At 42.4% G+C, this 19605-nt stretch overlaps 1 protein-coding gene across 3 annotated transcripts in view; it reads right to left on the reverse strand.

Moving 5' to 3' along the window:
* The window catches only part of ARHGAP32 (Rho GTPase activating protein 32), a 475360-nt gene that overhangs the window by 211076 nt on the left and 244679 nt on the right, over nucleotides 1–19605 (reverse strand). For all 3 annotated transcript variants that reach the window (XM_054049530.1, XM_054049531.1, XM_054049529.1), the window contains exon 2: nucleotides 10000–10108. In XM_054049530.1, coding sequence (XP_053905505.1) covers nucleotides 10000–10107 — 108 coding nt within the window. In that variant the 5' untranslated portion in view covers nucleotide 10108. The remainder of the gene's footprint in view (nucleotides 1–9999; nucleotides 10109–19605) is intronic.

The raw sequence follows: 19605 nt of genomic DNA on the forward strand, positions 1-19605 counted from the left end.
ATCTTAGTGTAAAGAAATACATGAATTATTCCAAGAGAAAAGAATGCATGCACAAACGCAAACAGCACAGTCCGACACACTAATAGGTGAGCACTGCAGACCCATTTTGACAGCACCTTCCAAGCCCTTGGTATTGCTGCCAGGGTCAGCATTTGCTTACCTGGGCAAAATGCATAATTTGCTTACAATGACAAAGTCCTGTATCTGTCATGGGGATCTGTGCCAGCTATTTACCTCTGAGAATCAGTACTTCTCCCAAGGAACAGCCATCCATTAGCACCTCCATTATCTGTGGGCTAAACCAAGAAACAGCAAAACCTGTTTGTGACCTCTGAGGATACTAACCAAAAATAAATCTTAATTTATGAAAGTATGAGCTTCTCATGCATAAAATAAGGAACCAGCTATTGGAGGAGTCAGCAAACCGAATGGCTGATAGAAATGCAGTGAAAGAACCATAGAAACGAAGAGTTGGAAGCAACCCCAAGAGGTCATATATTCCACCCCCTGCCCCCGCCCCCATGCCGAGTAAACCTAGAAGTAAACCTAGTAAACCAAGTAAACCTAGAAGACCATCCCTGATAGGTGTTTGTCTAACCTGTTCTTAAAACCTTCTAATGATAGGGATTCCAAAACCTCCCTTAGTAATCTGATCCAGTGCTTACCTATCCTTATAGGTAGAGCGTTTTTCTTAATATCAAACCTAAATGTCCCTTGTTGCAAAGGAAGCTGATTACTTCTTGTCCTACCCTCAGTGTCACAGAGAGCAATCAATCACTGTCCTTTTTAGCATATTTGAAGACATACCAGGTCTCCCCCCAGCATCACTTTTCTAGACTAAACATGCCCAATTCTTTCAACCTTTCCTCCTAAGACATGTTTTCTAAAAAAAGAAAGAGCAAATGGGAAAATCCCAGGCTTAATATTACCTGAACGCTAAAGTCTAAACAGATGACAAATCTACAGTTCAGGACATCTAAATCAAACACTAACCCCTCTCTCTCTTTACTTCTACCATTAAGATGAAATTGGGGAGGATCGTTGGAAAAGGGAATTTATACACCGAACAGAGTAAATATGAGTAATTGAAACTGCTTCTACCTGTCTACAATTTATTCAGGTGATCATCAGATTGAAATTACATCATGAATACAAATCAAAGACTTCACACTTCAGCTTCAGTTGCCTCCTATGTCTGTTCCAGGTTGCATCACACCTGGCAGTGCAATAAAGCGGGAAATGTTAGAGCCAAATTTTCATCTTCATCCTTTTCAAACACTATTTGTTACAGACACTTGAATCTGTGGCTGTCCAGGAGGACAGGTTCTAACGAGTGAATCGGTGGTGAATGCAGTAAGGGTCGTAATGGTTTTAAGAGAAAATGCTTGAGGCTCTGATCCTGCAAGTTGTTCCAGGTGGGTGGACTCCTGTTCCCCTATGTGGAGCCTACGTGGTGTGCTCAAGGGAACGATGAAACCCAACCCACTGATGTAATTAGTAAAGTTAACTTTTAATTTTCTAATTGAGCCAACTCCACCTCTGGAAAAACACGACAACGAAAACTTCAACCACATCCATTTCCTTAGGCTCAGGCCTTGTGACTTGGGCCCCTGGAAACGTCCTGCGAGCAGCTGAAAGCATACAGTGCCTTTTTTGAATTTCACCCCTGGAGGCCCAACATTTTCGACCCAATTCTCCTGAGTGTTTAGCTGCAGGACACACATTGTGACAAGATTATTGGCTGCCTGGCCTGAAGTCACTCTGTTTCTCCACCTTCCCACAATTGACATCCGTATGCTCCTTCCCTTCCTGCAAGGTATGTGCTCTTGAAGCTCTCCTGCAGGGATAAGAAGTAGAGGAAATGGAGAGCATCTGGGGTGTTTGTCAGGGGAAGGTGCTTACTCAAGAATCAGTGCGGGGGAGAGACTGGGGAGGGGAGGGTGTTCTTGGTGACATTAGGCAGACAATCCCTACAGAATTTACAGGCTATTTCTACAGGATTTTTAATCATTTCTTGTAGCATCACAGTGGCCTGAACTCACAACTACTTGCTAATTCATATTTCCATTCAAATGGCTAATCATTCAGTTTCATCATTAGAAAATGATAGTTATTCCCTATCTCAGAGAGCTGTACATACAAAAGAGACACTAAAACAACAAAAGAGTCAGAATCAACATTTTCTGGAAATTCACCATTCTCAGATGGAGCACAAGTTAAACAGGCTATATATTTAAAAAAAAAGTCTTCACCTGTCTTATTACCTCGAGCGCTGACGTCAACTGACAAGCTTTTATTGACTTTAATCGATAGAATCATGTCCCTAGGCTGCTAAAAATAATTGTATATAAACTCTTCACTGTTTATGGTTCCCATTTATACTTTTTTTTAAAAACGATTCCCTTCATCTCTTTCCTTACAAACACAATTCTTAAATAGAAAATAAAACAAAACAAAAAAAAAATTCCAACACCTAGATAGCACCTCAAAGAAGTTATAAACTGGGAAACAGATTGGATTTAAAAATAGATCTACTGATAGAAGAAACAGTGAATTAACAACATGCCAGATAAATTTCACTACTCAATCATTTGCCAGCTGTTGGATCCCCTCCATTGCCTAGTTAGGCCCCAATCCAAAGCACTTAAGCCCATGTATAACTAAGCACACGAATAGTCCCATGGAAGTCAATAGGACTACCTGATGTGAGTACATTTATTCATGTGCATAAGAGTTTACAGAATTAGTTCCTTAGATTGTAGGTTTTCAGTGCAAGGGCTTATCTGCACCTTTGTCTGAAGAGCCCACTGTGCTTTTAGTCTCTGTATAAAACCAGAATAATTTTTACTTTCACTCAGCTTGTACAACGGAAAAAAAAAAAGCTGGGCTTTTCATCAGTTTCATGTTTTGATTCTCATGCCCAATGCTGCAATGTTTGCAAAGGTTGGAGGGAGGTGTTTAAGTGCAAAGGCAACTTTTTTATTTTTATTTATTTTTAATTTTGAGAAATCAGGCTTTACGACACTTTTCTTTTTAAAACAGGTCAGTCTGCCTCCACCATATCCAGGAAGCAATCGCCGTTTCTAAAACCTAATGCAAACACATTCTGCAATCTTACTGAACCACATGCTGATCTTCTTGACACTCTGTGCAACCCTGCTGAAATCAATGATGTTACAGACATGTGACGGAGGGAAGAATTTAATCCATTTTGTTTTCTTAAATGTGAATTTTATTTAAAAAAAGTACAAATCTGCAGCTTACCCACGAAGACAAGACTTGGTTTTAGTTTTGGGGAGTAGTCATAATCAGATGCTGGATTTTTTGTGACGAGTCTAAGAAAGGCCTCAGTTTTAATGCTTAGAAAATCGGTTCTTCTGCGTCTTCACTCCTAGCAAGAAATAACTCATGTTTGGGTTGGGGGAGAGACAAGGAGGACTCCAACAATGTCACATGGCCACTCAGGGAGTTCACCCATGTTGTGCAAGGTTGGACGAAGAGCATTTCATGAGAGTATTCCACTAACAGATATTGGACGTACAGATAATCTGTCATCTGTCACTTCCACACACTGAGAAAAACACAACTGGAGGCTGACCTATGTGATATGAACAGTCACCATCACTCACAGTGCAACAAAATTTGTCATGCCAGTTTTGCCATCACGCCAAACAAGACTGACGTGGCTCACTGCATCGCACTGGCGGCTGGGGACCCATTAGTGACAAATAGGCCTTTCAGAGAGATAAAGTCAAACCCTATAAAAATGTTTCTATGACCACTGCTATACTGGAAGAAATGCCATTGAAATACAAAACAATGATTTCAAGTGAAACTTCCCAGCAAACGCCAGGAAATGAGCACTGACATCTTTATTAGTAGGAAAATATGTAGTTCTTTCAGAAAGGCTGAATGAATCAAACACAGCTTAAAATGGGGAAAATAACTTTGCACCTATGCAAAACTGAGGAACACACACTAAAATTCAGTTCACATTAATACAGTTGTGACATAACATGCATCTTTTATACATTACTCTCTTTACTAATGTACATTAATCCTAAACCTTTCCTGTGTTAAAAAACAAAACAAAACACAAAACAGCAGTTACAAACATAGAACAGCAGACCCATATATTTGCAGTCTGCAATGATGGTTGTATTCTCTCACCCAGAAGGAATCCTCTAGTCTGGGGACTGACTGTTAGACCAGCCATGTCCCACAAAAGCTACAGCAGCAGATGAAAATTTCAGGGGTTTGGTGCACAAAATGCTTTCCCTAAGCCCTTCCCACGCTCTTTATGTTTCTGTGTCACATTAAAATTGCTCTTTGCAGGAGCTTTGCTATGAGCTGAAGGACCTGGACTGCTGACGTAGGTTTTTGTTAGCAGGCCTCACTTGCTCTTCTGTCCTGCTCCCTCCTTCCCATCCTCACTAGTGCAACTGGAACACCGGGCCTATTTAACTCAACAAAGAGCATTTCTATTGACTTCAATGGGCCCTGGCTGGGACCCATGGAGACCGCCTGATCTTATAACCTGCTTTGACTGGGAAATGGGGGTGTCCAGCACCTTTGAAGAGCCGCCTCAGTATGTCAAACGATCTGGCCTCAGATGCTATGACATGGTCTATACTCTCCCTAATAGCTGATGCTTGTGGAAGTATTAAGACAGCCACTTGACAGATTTCACCAGTTTCTAATCACTGCTTCAGTAAAGGGCCTGACAGGATTTTCATTCCAGCTCAGATGTCTAATTCAAGACCATATTGTAATCTGAATGGTAAGTAGGGGCCTGATTTTTATTTCACACCTGAAGTAAGTCATGTGTAATTCCACTGAAGGTATCAAAGTGATGCGAGATCAGAATCAGGCTGGTGTCTTATCAAGGCAGCTCAGAACAGTATGTGGAAGATGCAAGTTAATATGCACTCAATATTTATGTTAACAGATCTAGCATAGGTAGGAATCCCAGGTGTATTAAGAATGACCAAACTATTGCAACATCAAGCATATAAATTAGATGAGAGATGCTATCGCGAATCTAGGGAAAATTCACCTGTCCCAATAAGGAATTAGTGTCTGAACTTTCATACAGATATCCAGAATTTCTACATTATATGGTAAGGCTAAAAGCTCCATGCTAAAGACTGCTGCAATATGATGGCCAGCCATTATGGTCTAATGAGTAGGTAATGCACTCTGAGCTGGAAGGATTCAGTTGCTAGACAAAGAGAGGATGTGATCACCTCAATCAGATTCATTGAGCTGGCAGTGAGGGAATCGTCAGGTAGTGAATAATGGTACATTCCAGGCAGGCAGCAGCGTGCCATTAAAAATCAGCTCGTGTGCCATCTTTGGCACGCGTGCCATAGGTTGCCGACCCCTGGTCTAGTGCTATTGGTTCATGAAAATCTACCTCTCCTGCTTATCATAAAGCCACCTCAGGACAAATAATCCCTACTGGTTTCTATTTCCAGACCGTATGGGTAGTTGAGTGCACTGCAAATTTAGGCAAAATGCAGCCTGCCGGATGGAGAAATAAATGGGTTTTGCAGAGCATGGTTTCCAAGAATACAAGAGTGATATCATCATCTGGATGCTAGACATTAATGCAGCCTTGCAAAATGGAAATGAAAGTTTACCAACTCAGGTGCAAAAATCTTTTCAACAATCCTGTCACAGGATGAGGATAATGAAAAACAAAATCCTAATGATATTTTACTCACCTAGCAAATAAAAATTAACTGCTTAAGGCGAAGTCCTTTGCAAAGGAAGTCAGTATCGTTATCCTCGTTTTATAAGTGGGGAAACTAAGGCACAGAGAGGTGACATAAAAGACCGGCTTTGTCCGTTCCATATTAAAATTAAATGTGTCTAGTCTTCAAGCCTTTGCAACATGTATCAAGAGGACAGAACACCCACTGCATGCTGAGGAAAAAATCACCCCAACATTTAAAATGCATAGATGCTACCAAAACACAGATTACTAGACAGTCAAGCTGTAAGGACTATCCATGAGTAAAATTGAGGCCAAGACAACAACCATGATGCAAATAACAGGGTATCAAGCTTGAAAAAGTGAATCTTTTAGTCCACTGTAAATCAGTGATAGGAAAAAAAACCGTCACAAAAGTATGCCAGCAAGCTTGCTTTGCTTCCTACACGTGGATATTTTCTGCCCAAATCTCCCCTCCCCCCCCCCCCCCCCCCGAAAAAACAACCTTTCCATCTCAGTGAATGGAACATTATACAACTCTTTGGCGTTATTAATCTTACCATACAGATAACTTGGCCTCAAGCAAGTCCTCCAGAAGTCACCCTGTTATGGCATCCCAGGAATATCATAAACATTCAAGATGACAAGTATGCTACAGTACCAAAGGCACGGATTGAACACAGTAATGGTAATGGGTCAACGTAAACTCTGGTTGAAACTCAACTGAAGTCAACAGAATTCAACAGCCATCAATTTAGCCCAAATAAATACATGCATATTTAAAGCTTCTATAGCACCTTCTACATCACAAAGCACTTTACAAATACCTAAGGGTGGACATACTCTGAAAAGTAACTAAATGCATGAGGTTGCATTTATCACCCATCAATGATTTAGAGAATAAATCTGCTCAATTTACTAGTAAAAGTAACTGAAGAAAAGGCAGTGTGTTTTTCTAGGATTCTGAAATTCAAAGTGTGTGTGTGCATGTGCATACATGTGTGTTTTCTGGCTTGTGATTCATTCAGCAGGAGTAAAAGCTTTGTAGGCCAAACACCTGTGCATCGCAAGTAAAGACCCACCAATGCTGAATGAACTGGAGATCTGCAGTCCTGAGACACATCTAGAGGTTACAAGCAATGGGTCGTCCAACCTGTGATATACACAAGACTACCAAGCTCTCGGGTCTTAGGAAGCACTCAGAAGCAGGGTGCTAGCTAAGGACACAAGCATGTACTGCTTGCTGAACAAGATGGATTGGGAGCAGACCTTGTTCTCATGCCTGCAGTATCAAAGGTGTACCTATGCAGCTATCTGCTAAGTTACAGTGAAGAAGCAGTATGAGGTACAGACAAGAAAAAGAGACACACACAGGAAGAACAATCCAGGAGGGAATGACTGGAGACAGGTAGAATTAAAGGATGGATGAGAGGTAAAGAGTCACAAACAGACAAAACGATATAGGAAAACAGGGGGCACAAACACTGGTGAACCCAAAACATTTTTGTTTTTGCTTGAAAATAAACTTTGGAACAAAATATCATCATATTAAGTGTGCATGGTGCTCTCTTTGTTTGTTTCCCCATCTGTAAAATGAAGATACAACCCCACTATGAGGCAGATGGTAACTCATTATCTACATACACTTGCTTTCTGCACATTTTCTGAACGTTATATAAAAGAACAGTCAACGCAAAAATTTACCACCACCAGATATCAAATCACCTTTCATGCTTTAGTGATCCATGTAGGTATACCTTCTTCCAATTCTTCTAGCAAATATGATTTTGAATTCAAAATGTCCTGCTTGATTATTCTGTCTGTCTGATTCTTATATGGCTTCATAAAGCAGCACTGTGTTTCACCTGAATGGAGTCTCAACAAGGCTTGTTGGCTCTGAAACTAAGTGATGTTGAAAAGAATGCTTTCTCACTGTCGGGCACAGAATGAATCCGGGGTATCCAGTGTCCTTGCTTTAAAGGTCATTTGGAAAGGTGTTGTGGTATAAATACTGTTGCCTATGTGACAGGGTTATAACTTATGGATTGGACAATTCTATTGTTATTCAGATCTTCTGTAGGGAGTCTGATGACTTTACCTTGCCACAAAGACAGACCAAGAAAACCTCAAGAAATCTTTTCAGGTGACAAAAGGTCCTAGTTTTTAAGAAGAGCCAACTGGATTTAGAGTCCTGACCTTCGTTGGGTTGTTGGCCTGGAACATATAATGGATATATCTGCAAGACCTCCACAGAAGTAACTGAAAGCATGTTTCCAATGCAGTGTTACCAGTCAAAGTATTCACCCCTCCCTGTCAGTGCATTAAGATTCCTTACGTGGAAAAATACCCTGAAAGGTCATTGTTTGAATGTCCTGGTCACTGAAATACTGGAAAAGCCAAGGACACCCACCCCAGTATGGCGGGGGAGGAGTTAATACAGTTCTAAGCCCACTCTTCCTTTCAAAGTGTGGGATTTAGATACACACTCCCTCTGCAATAATGCAAATTCCCCCCAGCCCCTAGACAGCATGGCATGCTATCTCAGCAGGGACAACTAGAAGCTCTAATAGCATTAGATATGTACTGCTGGTAGAGCTTATTGGATGTCAGAACTGCTGCTATCATCTAATGCAGGGGTAGGCAACCTATGGCACACGTGCCGAAGGCAGCACGCAAGCTGATTTTCAGTGGCACTCACACTGCCCGGGTCCTGGCCACCAGCCCGGGGGGCTCTGCATTTTAATTTAATTTTAAATGAAGCTTCTTAAACATTTTAAAAACCTTATTTACTTTACATACAACAATAGTTTAGTTATATATTATAGACTTATAGAAAGAGACCTTTTAAAAACGTTAAAATGTATTACTGGCATGCGAAACCTTAAATCAGAGTGAATAAATGAAGACTCGGCACGCTACTTCTGAAAGGTTGCCGACCCCTGATCTAATGCTGGAAGTGTGCTGAGGGGGGAGGAGCATGCAGAGGGAGGGCAAGGAGAGAGAATGAGGTCAGACACAGTAGGAAGAGAAGAGAAAAATTAGAAGACAAAGAATATTTATCCTGCCAGCAATAGCATCTCCTATCGGTTCCAGACAAAAAGCACTGACTCCTCCAGAAAAGCCAATTCAGGCATCAGGAAGGTACATAAGTGACACGGTTGAGTCAGAATCATCTGACCAAAAGGTAAGAAAGTGATTGGGGCACGATGCTTACTTTTAAAATATTGACCCGCCTATCTTTGCCATTGTTGGTAAAGAGTCCCACCTTGACACTCATGCAAAATGAGCCCTGCAAATCCAAAGGGGACACAACAAAAGCACAAAATATTTATTGATCACAAGTGAAGATGGTGAATTTTTTACTACCAGGTGTTTACTTGGAAGGGCGTTGCACCCAGCTCTTCTAAAGCAGGGGATTAAAAACCCATCCCACACACAGAGAATCAATATCCCACTCACTGGAATAGAATTTTTCCACCAGACTAGTCGGTTAATAAGGCAATTTGGTTCAGATTACAAATTATAAAATGAACACACACTACAAGCTTCAGCTAGCCCTACGCTAACAGAAGTCAGGCCATGGTGCTGTGATGTAAGATCACTTAACGAGGTCACCAAGTAAGGAAGCCCGCTGAAGTTGCTAATAGAGTAACAGCCTGATTCCCAAAGCTGAGCAACCCCAGCTCCCACTAGAGTCAACCTGAGCTCAAGGTTCTCAGCTCATTTGAAAAATCAGGCCACAACTGTCTAATGGCCCGACTCGGTGCTCGCTTTCCTTTGGCTTCACTGAGCATGGAAACATGCACGAGCTGGTTACTTTTCTACTCTTCTATTCACTGTGGGGGTTTAGTTTTCAAGCCAATGTTTTATTTACGTAGACACAGCCAACATATTGCTAATTTTCTCTGTACAACGCTGTGGGCTTTAAAGAGCAAGTTTTTACTAGATGTTCCCCTCAGACTGGAGATAGATGCTGAAAAAGAGGTTAATGCAGATTGAAAATCATTGTGACATTATGGACCATTTAATTGATTATTAGGCCTGCTTAGGGGCATGTATTAATAGGACAGAACCTCCGTGCGTGCGTTTCTCTCCCATCAGTGAATTGCAAGCGGAAGGAATGCATCCCAGTATTCTTCAGACTACTGTGTAATCAGCATAATGATTTGAAATAGAAGAACATAACGTCAAAATCTATAACTATAAAAGAACCAATGGGCAGCTCATTGTAACACTGATCAGGACAGAAAGCAAGGCATATATAAAATATAACAATGCTTTACCATAGCACTGAGAGTCTCTTCCCAATCCGGCCTCTCTCGGGGATGAATGCTTCTCTGAAGCTCTGGAACAAAGTCATCCTCTTCTGTATGTACAGAGGACTTCATCATTCTAGAGAGAAAGACAGACATGCTTGTTTCTTGCTTACAAATTCCTAGCAAAGCTTACTTATGGCTTCACATCAGTGCTGCATGTATGAAATACTCTCACACATCAAAATGCAAAGGGTTTTAAATATCTGGTATTCATGGGTTTTTGTGTTTCTTCCTGAGAATACCAGCAGCTCAAGAACATAATCTAGTTTGGAAATTTGCATTCCTAAACCAACTTTAAATTATTGGTTTATTGTGATTATTTGTAAGCCTTCATCCTAATCACTGGACACTTGAAAAAACTTTTAAAAAAAATCAAACAAAAAATTAAAATTTTCTAACACATTCAGCAGATTCAGTGAATTCAACAGACTGGCCAGACAACCAAAATGAACCACATGAATAACAATATCTGTCAATCACTTCTATTACTATCTCCTGCCCCACTTTCCCCCCAAATGCTTGAGGGGAAAAACGAGGCCCTTGAAGCATGCCAGCAAGGTCAGTACATCAAGACTCTGATAGAATTCAGCAACTCCACAGTTGGGAAAAGGTCTTTAATCAGCTATTGTAGCTTTGGGATTTGAGCAGACCCACCACAAAGAACTACCTTGTTAATGTCATCTGCTGTAAATCAACTTGTTGCAAGAGATTTTTAATTGCTTCTAAACATTTATTAAAAAGTGGAGAACAAATCAGTTCAAATCTGGCCCTGGACACATAGCGCAAGGTCTGGGTCATCAGTTGTTGCAGTGTTTGTCCTTACCCTGTGTGGTGCAGAGTACCCTTGACTCACACTCATTTCAGTAGTATTTGACGGGTGCTCAGCACCTAACTCTCTCAGGCCAAACATTTCTGCAGATAAAGAGGATCTCATTTTCAATCACCTTACACAGTTTATTTGTATTCCAACACAGAGACTATTATGGACTTGGCTGGGAGCTCAAATCTTCTAAAAAAAAGTATTTACCAAAGCTTCCCAGTTCACCTTTAAGGCATCTCTATCGTTATGAACTGAGTCAAGCAGGCCATATAAACGACACTTTGCAGGGGACAGCGGCAAAGATCTAAAGAATCCTGCTGAGTCTAGTGTGATCCATCCCAGTTTCATTAGCAACATGCACAATTCCAAGCTAATCTTTATTAATAGGGTGCCATATATTTATTTATTTAGGCAAACCATTTCATTAATCAGCACTGCATATACATGAACCCAAAGGAAGGAAAGGTGAGCCAAATGTTAGCTACGATGAATCATCCAGTTTGACTAAAGGAATAAATATATTGGAAGTCTTTACATAGCATTGCTATGCACTTTGCAATTCTTTAAAATGTTGCTAAGCAAGCATTAAGCAAGATTTGCTAGTGATATTCCACCTTTTTTCCTGAACTGATCACCAATCTTAATTGCTAGCTTCCTACAGTAAAAACGTAAACTATAAAGCTGTAAAAGGCATATATATATGTATGTAGTTGAAAACGTGAAGCACTCCATAAGTAGTGATTTTGCAATGCAGATCAATTAAACAGAGAATGCAAATAAGTAAAACATTTTAGTTACACTTCCATTAAAAAGATAAAAATAGTCAAATAAATGTATGGTTTCAGAGCAGCAGCTGTGTTAGTCTGTATCCACAAAAAGAACAGGAGTACTTGTGGCACCTTAGAGACTAACAAATTTATTAGAGCATAAGCTTTCATGGGCTACTGCCCACTTCTTCGCTATGCATCCGAAGAAGTGGGCAGTAGCCCACGAAAGCTTATGCTCTAATAAATTTGTTAGTCTCTAAGGTGCCACAAGTACTCCTGTTCTTTTTGCAAATAAATGTATGATATCAATAGCCAGATTCAATAATTGCAATCTACTTTTATAATCTAATTCTATAGTTGCTATGGCCCAGGCACTTGGGCAAACCAGTTTTTGATTCATCTAACAAAGGAAACCCATTGTATAGGAGCTTTGCATAAATACACAGCACTGTGCCATGTACATGGACATATTCCATTGCCCTGCACCTTAGGTACCCATTACAGACAGTTGACAAGAAGGTGTGAGTAACACACCTTACCACTCTCTTACCACTTCCAAAGTTATTTTTTCCTCCCTTGGTATCCTACTGTTAATTGATTTATCTCGTTAGACTGACCTCACACTTGGTAAAGCAACCCCCATCCTTTCATGTATTTATACCTGCTCCTGTATTTTTCAAGTTTCAGAGTAACAGCCGTGTTAGTCTGTATCCGCAAAAAGAAGAACAGGAGTACTTGTGGCACCTTAGAGACTAACAAATTTATTAGAGCATAAGCTTTCGTGGACTACAGCCCACTTCTTCGGATGCACTGCATGCATCCGATGAATTGGGTTGTAGCCCACAAAAGCTAATGCCCAAATAAATTTGTTAGTCTCTAAGGTGCCACAAGGACTCCTCATTGTTTTTGCCCCATACAGTGTTATTCTAAAAATAAGCCTGCAAATCGGCAATCACACTTTCCTGCAAGTTTCCCAGGAGCTCTCCCACAACCTTCATTATGTCCCATGACAAACTGGAACAGCTCCACAGGAGCCATTCCTGTTTATTAGGCAGCCAGTATCATTTTTTAAAACTGCCTGATTGTGCATACAAACCAGAGACTCCCTGCCCAGCGATAAATCCTTCCCAGCCCCTTCCCACTAAGAATTTGAAATACATCTAATGTATTTACCAAAAAAGCTGTTCTGGCCTCTCATAGCTCATGAAGGGGTAAGAGTGGTTATGGCTTCCCAATTATACATTTTAAACAAACAACTGATTTTGGTATTTGTCAGAGTTGTCCTCCAGGACACCTCAAGATTCAAGCAAGTAAGTAGCAGGCAATTAGGCCAAACACAATTACCCCTGGAAATCAAAAGAGTTAGTTTCTCAGAAAACTATACACATTTTATATCTTCCCATAAACCACTTTCCTTATATTCAGTATTTTAACAAAAACTGCTTTGAAGTCACATCTCTGAGGCAGAGGCTGACTGAAGATCGAAAATGCTATGTGTAAGGGATGATAGGTCTGACTCCTACTTTCTCATGCCGCATGGCTTTTTCCTCCCCCCCAAATCTGGCCTGGATTAAGCAGAATAGTTCCTATATCTCTTCCCTCCCCCATCCCACTAAGCAGCACAAAGGAGAGAAAAAGCCGTGGTCAGAGGAGGAGGGCACTACTCCAGATACTCTCCCTGCATAGCTACCTCCGGAGTCTGCGTAAAACCCTCACATATCCACATGGAGAAAGGGAAGATGGCATGCGAGTTGGGAGGAGCAGGGGAAAATTACCCTAAACATGTCTATGGACTGAAGTCTGCATAGAGAAGAATTAATTTTTCCTCATCCTGCCTCAGCTCATCCTCCACACTTTCAAATGGCGTTTTGCCATTGACTTCCAGAGTAGCAGACTGTGGCCTCTCCAAGAGTCCTCCCACGGGGGTTATAGAGCACACGCAATAGTCACATGCCAATTTCGATTCAGCTGGGAGCCTGTCACGCTACTATTGAAGGAGATAAAGGGAGCATAAGGGAAAAATGTATCATGGCATATATGTAAGCCCCTTCATTTTTAGTTTAAAGCAATTTTTACCCCAAAATTCCCAGGTTATACAAAAAGTATTATTCATTTTTTTCTGATTTTCACCCTACTTTTGTATCATTCAAATATATTAAAAATAACTTGCTTTATTAGGAAAACACAATGCATTGCAGGAGATGCATGTATTACGATAATACATTAGTCTGTGTGTATATGCAAAGCTGCCTGTTGAAATAAGGCTATGTATTAGTCTAGAAGACACACACAATAAACAAACAGACACATCTGAACGTATTGATGAATCTCACACCCATCACGTACACATTTCAAGCTGTTAGCAGATAACGGTTTAAAGATTTGACACACTATACTGGGAAGAAAATTAAAATCTGTATCGGAATACATTTCAGAACACAAGGAAGTATTCGAAAGTTTAAAAAAACAAAAACAGGAGAAAAGGATGAAGTGCAAATAGTGCGGCCCAATTATTAAACATAAATATTTATAGGCTAATAGTTCGAAGTCTAGAACAGTAAACATTCTATTCAAATGAAAAGTTTTTTTGGGGGGACTAGAGATGTACTGTTTTCTTAAACTCAGAGGTGGCATTGTGTTTTGAGTTCTGTTTTAATACTGCAGCAAGCCACACTGATGAGCGGAATTCAAAGCATTAATTTACTGAACACTTTTTTCCCCCCGTCTTTCCATCCACCAAAATAACCCCCGATATTTACCCAGAAAAACTATTAATAGTTTTTTGCACTGATTTTCACCTGTTTTTGTTGCTGTGGTAAAAAACACTGATAATTCTGGGAAAAATTAAATAAAATAAAAACTGAAAACAAAGGGCCCTGCATATATGACAGGGGGGCTACATAGCTGGGGAAGGTTTCCTAGTGGTCCACAGACCCCATAACATTTTCTGGCCCCATCCCACTTGCACTGGTCCCATGAAACAAGGATTTTTTTTTTTTTAAGGGCATGTTTACACATTGGCATAATAAAATCACCTCCACGAACGGCAGAAGCTATGTCGGCAAGAGAGCTTCTCCTACAGACATAGTGCTGTGCACATAGAATAACAGAAGATTAGGGTTGGAAGAGACCTCAGGTGGTCATCTAGTCCAATCCCCTGCTCAAAGCAGGACCAACACCAACTAAATCATCCCAGCCAGGGCTTTGTCAAGCCGGGCCTTAAAAACCTCTAAGGCCTGGTCCACACTAACCCCCCACTTTGGACTAAGGTACGCAAATTCAGCTACGTTAATAACGTAGCTGAATTCGAAGTACCTTAGTCCGAACTTACCGCAGGTCCAGACGCGGCAGGCAGGCTCCCCCATCGATGCCGCGTACTCCTCTCGCTGAGCTGGAGTACAGGCGTCGACGGCAAGCACTTCTGGGATCGATCCGGGATCGATTTATCGCGTCTAGACAAGACGCGATAAATCCATCCCAGAAGATCGATCGATTACAACCGGACCAGGTAGTAAGTAGAGACGTACCCTAAGGATGGAGATTCGACCACCTCCCTGGGTAACCCATTCCAGTGCTTCATCACCCTCCTAGTGAAATAATGTTTCCTAATGTCCAACCTAGACCTCCCCCACTGAAACTTGAGATCATTGCTGCTTGGTTCTGTCATCTGCCACCACTGAGAACAGCCAAGATCCATCCTCTTTGGAACCCCCCTTCAGGTAGTTGGAAGGCTGCTATCAAATCCTGCCTCACTCTTCTCTTCCGCAGACCAAATAAGCCCAGTACCCTCAATCTCGCCTCATAAGTCATGCACCCCAGCCCCCAATCATTTTCGTTGCCCTCCACTGGACTCCCTCCAATTTGTCCACATCCTTTCTGTAGTGGGGGGCCCAAAACTGGACGCAGTACTCCAGATGTGGCCTCACCATGCCCAATAGAGGGGAATAATCACTTGCCTCGATCTGCTGGCAATGCAGCCCAATATGCCATTAGCCTTCTTGGCAACAAGGGCCCACTGCTGACTCATATCCAGCTTCTCGTCCACTCTAATCCCCAGGTCCTTTTCTGCAGAACTGTCGCTTAGCCTGTCGGTCCCCAGCCTGTAGCAGTACATGGGATTCTTCTGTCCTAAGTCCAGGACTCTGCACTTGTCCTTGTTGAACCTCATCAGATTTCTTTTGGCCCAATCCTCTAATTTGTCTAGGTTACTCTTGACCCCATCCTACCCTCCAGCGTATCTACCTCTCCCCCCAGCTTAGAGTCATCCACAAACTTGCTGAGGGTGCAATCCATTCCATCATCCAAATCATTAATGAAGATGTTGAACAAAACTGGCCCCAGGACTGACCCCTGGGGCACTCCGCTTGATACCGGCTGCCAACTAAACATCGAGACGTTGATCGCTACCAGTTGAGCTTGATGATCTAGTCAGCTTTCTATCCACCTTATAGTCCATTCATCCATGGCATTTACCCATAATGAAAACAAATACCTTTTCTATTTAAAATGGCATTTCTTAGTCTCTTTAGTATCTCTGAATGCCCTTCAAATGCAATCTGGCATCATTACATTAATAAAAAAAGTTCTGTCTGTGTAGGAGGCTATTAAGAAATCTCTTCAGATGAATGAACCCTTCTTCATTGTAAATTGAGAATCAAATGTACTGGAACAAATATTTACAGGACATTTTTCTAAATTCACAGCTTGCATTTGCACCTATTTCTGGTAACCTTCAAGATTTCTGGTAGCATGAGTTTATCAATTTCAAATTACAGCTGGATACATTTCATGTCACATTAACACCAGTATGAGGAAAACATCGTGATGCCCTTTTCGGGATCCTCAAATCTAATTTGCTTGTCCCGTCAAGTACTGCATTTCCATTTCTCCCAATGAGGAATTAAACACTCCAATTTAACAGCTGAAATATTCTCCTGGCAGGGTTCACTTACTATGCTGCATGACCAAGGGTTAGATGGTACTGCAGCACACACATCTACGCAGCAACATGTTATCGTCATGGGATCTTCTTTACATTGACCAAGTTTTCTGTTTAAGTATTCTCCTTTTCATGATTGCATCTGAAGGTCTTGGGCTCCCCCAGTGGCGTAGCCTGGTGGAGGGAACAGGGGGAGAAATTAAAAAAAAAAAAAAAAAAAAGACGCCACCCACTATGGCGCTTTTACTCACCTGGCGGCGCTCCGGGTCTTCGGCGGCGGGCCCTTCACTCGCTGCCGGTGTCGGCAGCACTGAAGGTCTCGCCGCCAAAATCCCGCCGAAGACCTGGAGCGAGTGAAGGTCCCGCCGCCGAAGTGCCACTGAAGATCCAGAGCGCTGCCGGGTGAATAAAATAAAAGCACTGCAGCGGGTGGCGCTTTTTTTTTAAAAAAATTGCTCCCCCGGGTGAGTACAAAGGTGCCAGGAAATTGACAAGGCGCCACTTGTGCTCAGTGGGGGAGCGGCCGCTCCCCTCCTAGCTACGCTACTGGGCTCCCCTACAGATGTTGCCTGGATCAAAACATGAACTGAAACAGTACTGGTGAGAGTCTTGTCACTCCGTTACTCTAAGGCCTGGTCTAGACACAATTTTTCTACCAATGTAACTATATCATCAGTTTGGGGTGCGATTGTTTACAGACACAGTTATGTCAGTACAAGCCCTACCGGAGATGCAGTTATACCAGTATAAAGATGTCTTACACCAAAACAGCTATACTATATAAAGCATCTTTATACTGATATAACTGCATCCACACTAGCTGGTATTGTACTACATTAAGTACACCAGCATAGTTAGAGACCTACAACCTTCTAATGTAGACAAGGCCTTACTTTTCTGAAAATGGGTAACAATCACCATGTTTCACTGGCTCCTGCTCTTGCTCAGAATGCACATGAGAATTTAAAGGGATTTGCCTTAGTAAGTGTAAGGCCTTGTCTACACTTGTCGACAAAACAGTGGATGCGTATATACTGCGATGCAACTTTGACGGCAAAAATGCCCTGTTTTGGCAACAAAATATAACCACCCCGACGAAAGACAAGACTATTTGCGCAAAATTTTAGTTGACAAATTGCCAGTGTAGACACCATACTTGATTTTATCACTTTAATTGGCCTCCACAAGGTGTCCCACAATGCCCATCATGACCACTCTGGCCAGCAGTTTGAACTCCACTGCCCTGCAGCCAGATGAACAATCTGTTCCTCCCACTTAAAAGCCAGGGGAATTTTTGAAATTCCATTTCTTGTTTGCTTGGCCGGTAGAGGTCTCATCACATCTTCCCAGGTGAACCATGGCAGGTTATCGCAGCAAACGCTCTCCCGCTTGGACCACTGTGGATCTGCTCAGTATATGGGGAAAGGAGGTTGTGCAGTCACAGCTGCACTTGAGCCGTAGGAATTGGGATACCTACAGGGAGATTTCTCGAAGTTTGTGTGAAAAGGGCTATGATTGGGACATGCTGCAGTGCAGAGCGAAGATAAAGGAGCTGAGGCAGGCATACCATAAGGCAAGGGAGGCAAATAGGCGCTCTGGTGCTGCAACTAAGACCTGCCAGTTCTATCTGGATGCTATCCTCGGTGGCAACCCCACCTCCACCGTCAAGAGCCCCGTGGATACTTTGGCGGGCCTGGAGGCAGCGGAAAGAGGACCTAACCCGGAGGATGAAGTCATTGATGAAGAGGTGGAGTTAGACGACGAAGTGAAGCTCCCGGTGGGGTCGCCCAGTGGGGCAGGCAGCCAGGAACTGTTCACCACTCCAGAGATGTTTAGCCAGTCTCAACAGTTGCTCTCTGGTGAGCAAGAAGCAGGAGAGGAGATGCCTGGCAAGTGGCTGTGGTTTGTGTAATATGGAGGTGGGTTCAGGGAACAGAAATGTACAGGGCTGGCTATGTTTCTGTGTGCTGAGCATTTCTCTGTGTAGCTAATCGGTACGGCAGAACAGGGTGTTGACGCACGCCGAGATCTCACGGGAATCCTCCAGAGAGATCTGGAGGAAAGACGGAGCAAAGACGACTTGCTCTGGGAGATACTGCAATTCCCCTATGCAGAGAAAAGGCAACGCCAGGAGTGGAGGGAAGCTGAAAGGCAGGACAGAAAAGAAAATCAGGAGTTTGTTAAGGATGCTACTGAGCAAATGATTAAAGTCATGGAGGAGCAAAATACAGATGCTGGAAGTCCTTAATAATGCTGCAGACTGAGCAGATGTGTGCTCACCCTCTCCTGCAGAACATTCAGAACTCTTTTCCATGCCCCCACTTCCCCCAACTCTGCCTACACAGTGCTTTCTCCTTTCCGGGACTTCTCGGTTTCCCCTTCACTCCACCTCCTCGGACAACTTTCAAAATGATAGCTGGGCGGGCATGCGTGCACACACACACACACACACACACACCACACACAGAGATGGAGAGAGAGTGTGTGTGTGTGTGCTTTCTTGTGCAATAAAAGCGAAGTTTTGGAATGGTAACACATTTCTGTTTCCAAGAAATTGAGATAGCAGACACTACCAATCCATATACAGGCAATTTAATCATTTGCTCACTGGAATGTAAGGCCCCAAATGTCACCACTGCTTCCTAGGAAAACTACATGTAATGTAACATTGCAGCACCAATCAGAGATATAAATTACTGCTTCTCATTTTCAAAGTGTCGCTTCAAAGCCTCCCTGCTTCGAATTGCCCCCTCTGGGGCCCTCTGATAGCCCTAATATCTGGCTGCTCAAAATCAGCAACCAAGCAGCCTACCTCAACACTCCACCCCGAGCAAACCTTTCACTCTTAGCTTCACAAAGATTATGCAACATACAGCACGTGGCTATGACCACGGGAATATTATCCTCATTGAGGTTTAACCTGCCATAAAGACATCGCCAATGAGCCTTTAAGTTGCCAAAGGCACATTCCACTGTCATCCAGCACCCACTCAACCTGTTGTTAAACCGCTCCTTACTGCTTTCCAGGTTTCCTGTACAAGGTTTCA

This window comes from Malaclemys terrapin, chromosome 15 (assembly GCF_027887155.1).
Source record: "Malaclemys terrapin pileata isolate rMalTer1 chromosome 15, rMalTer1.hap1, whole genome shotgun sequence".
In the NCBI taxonomy this organism is placed as follows: Eukaryota; Metazoa; Chordata; order Testudines; family Emydidae; genus Malaclemys; species Malaclemys terrapin.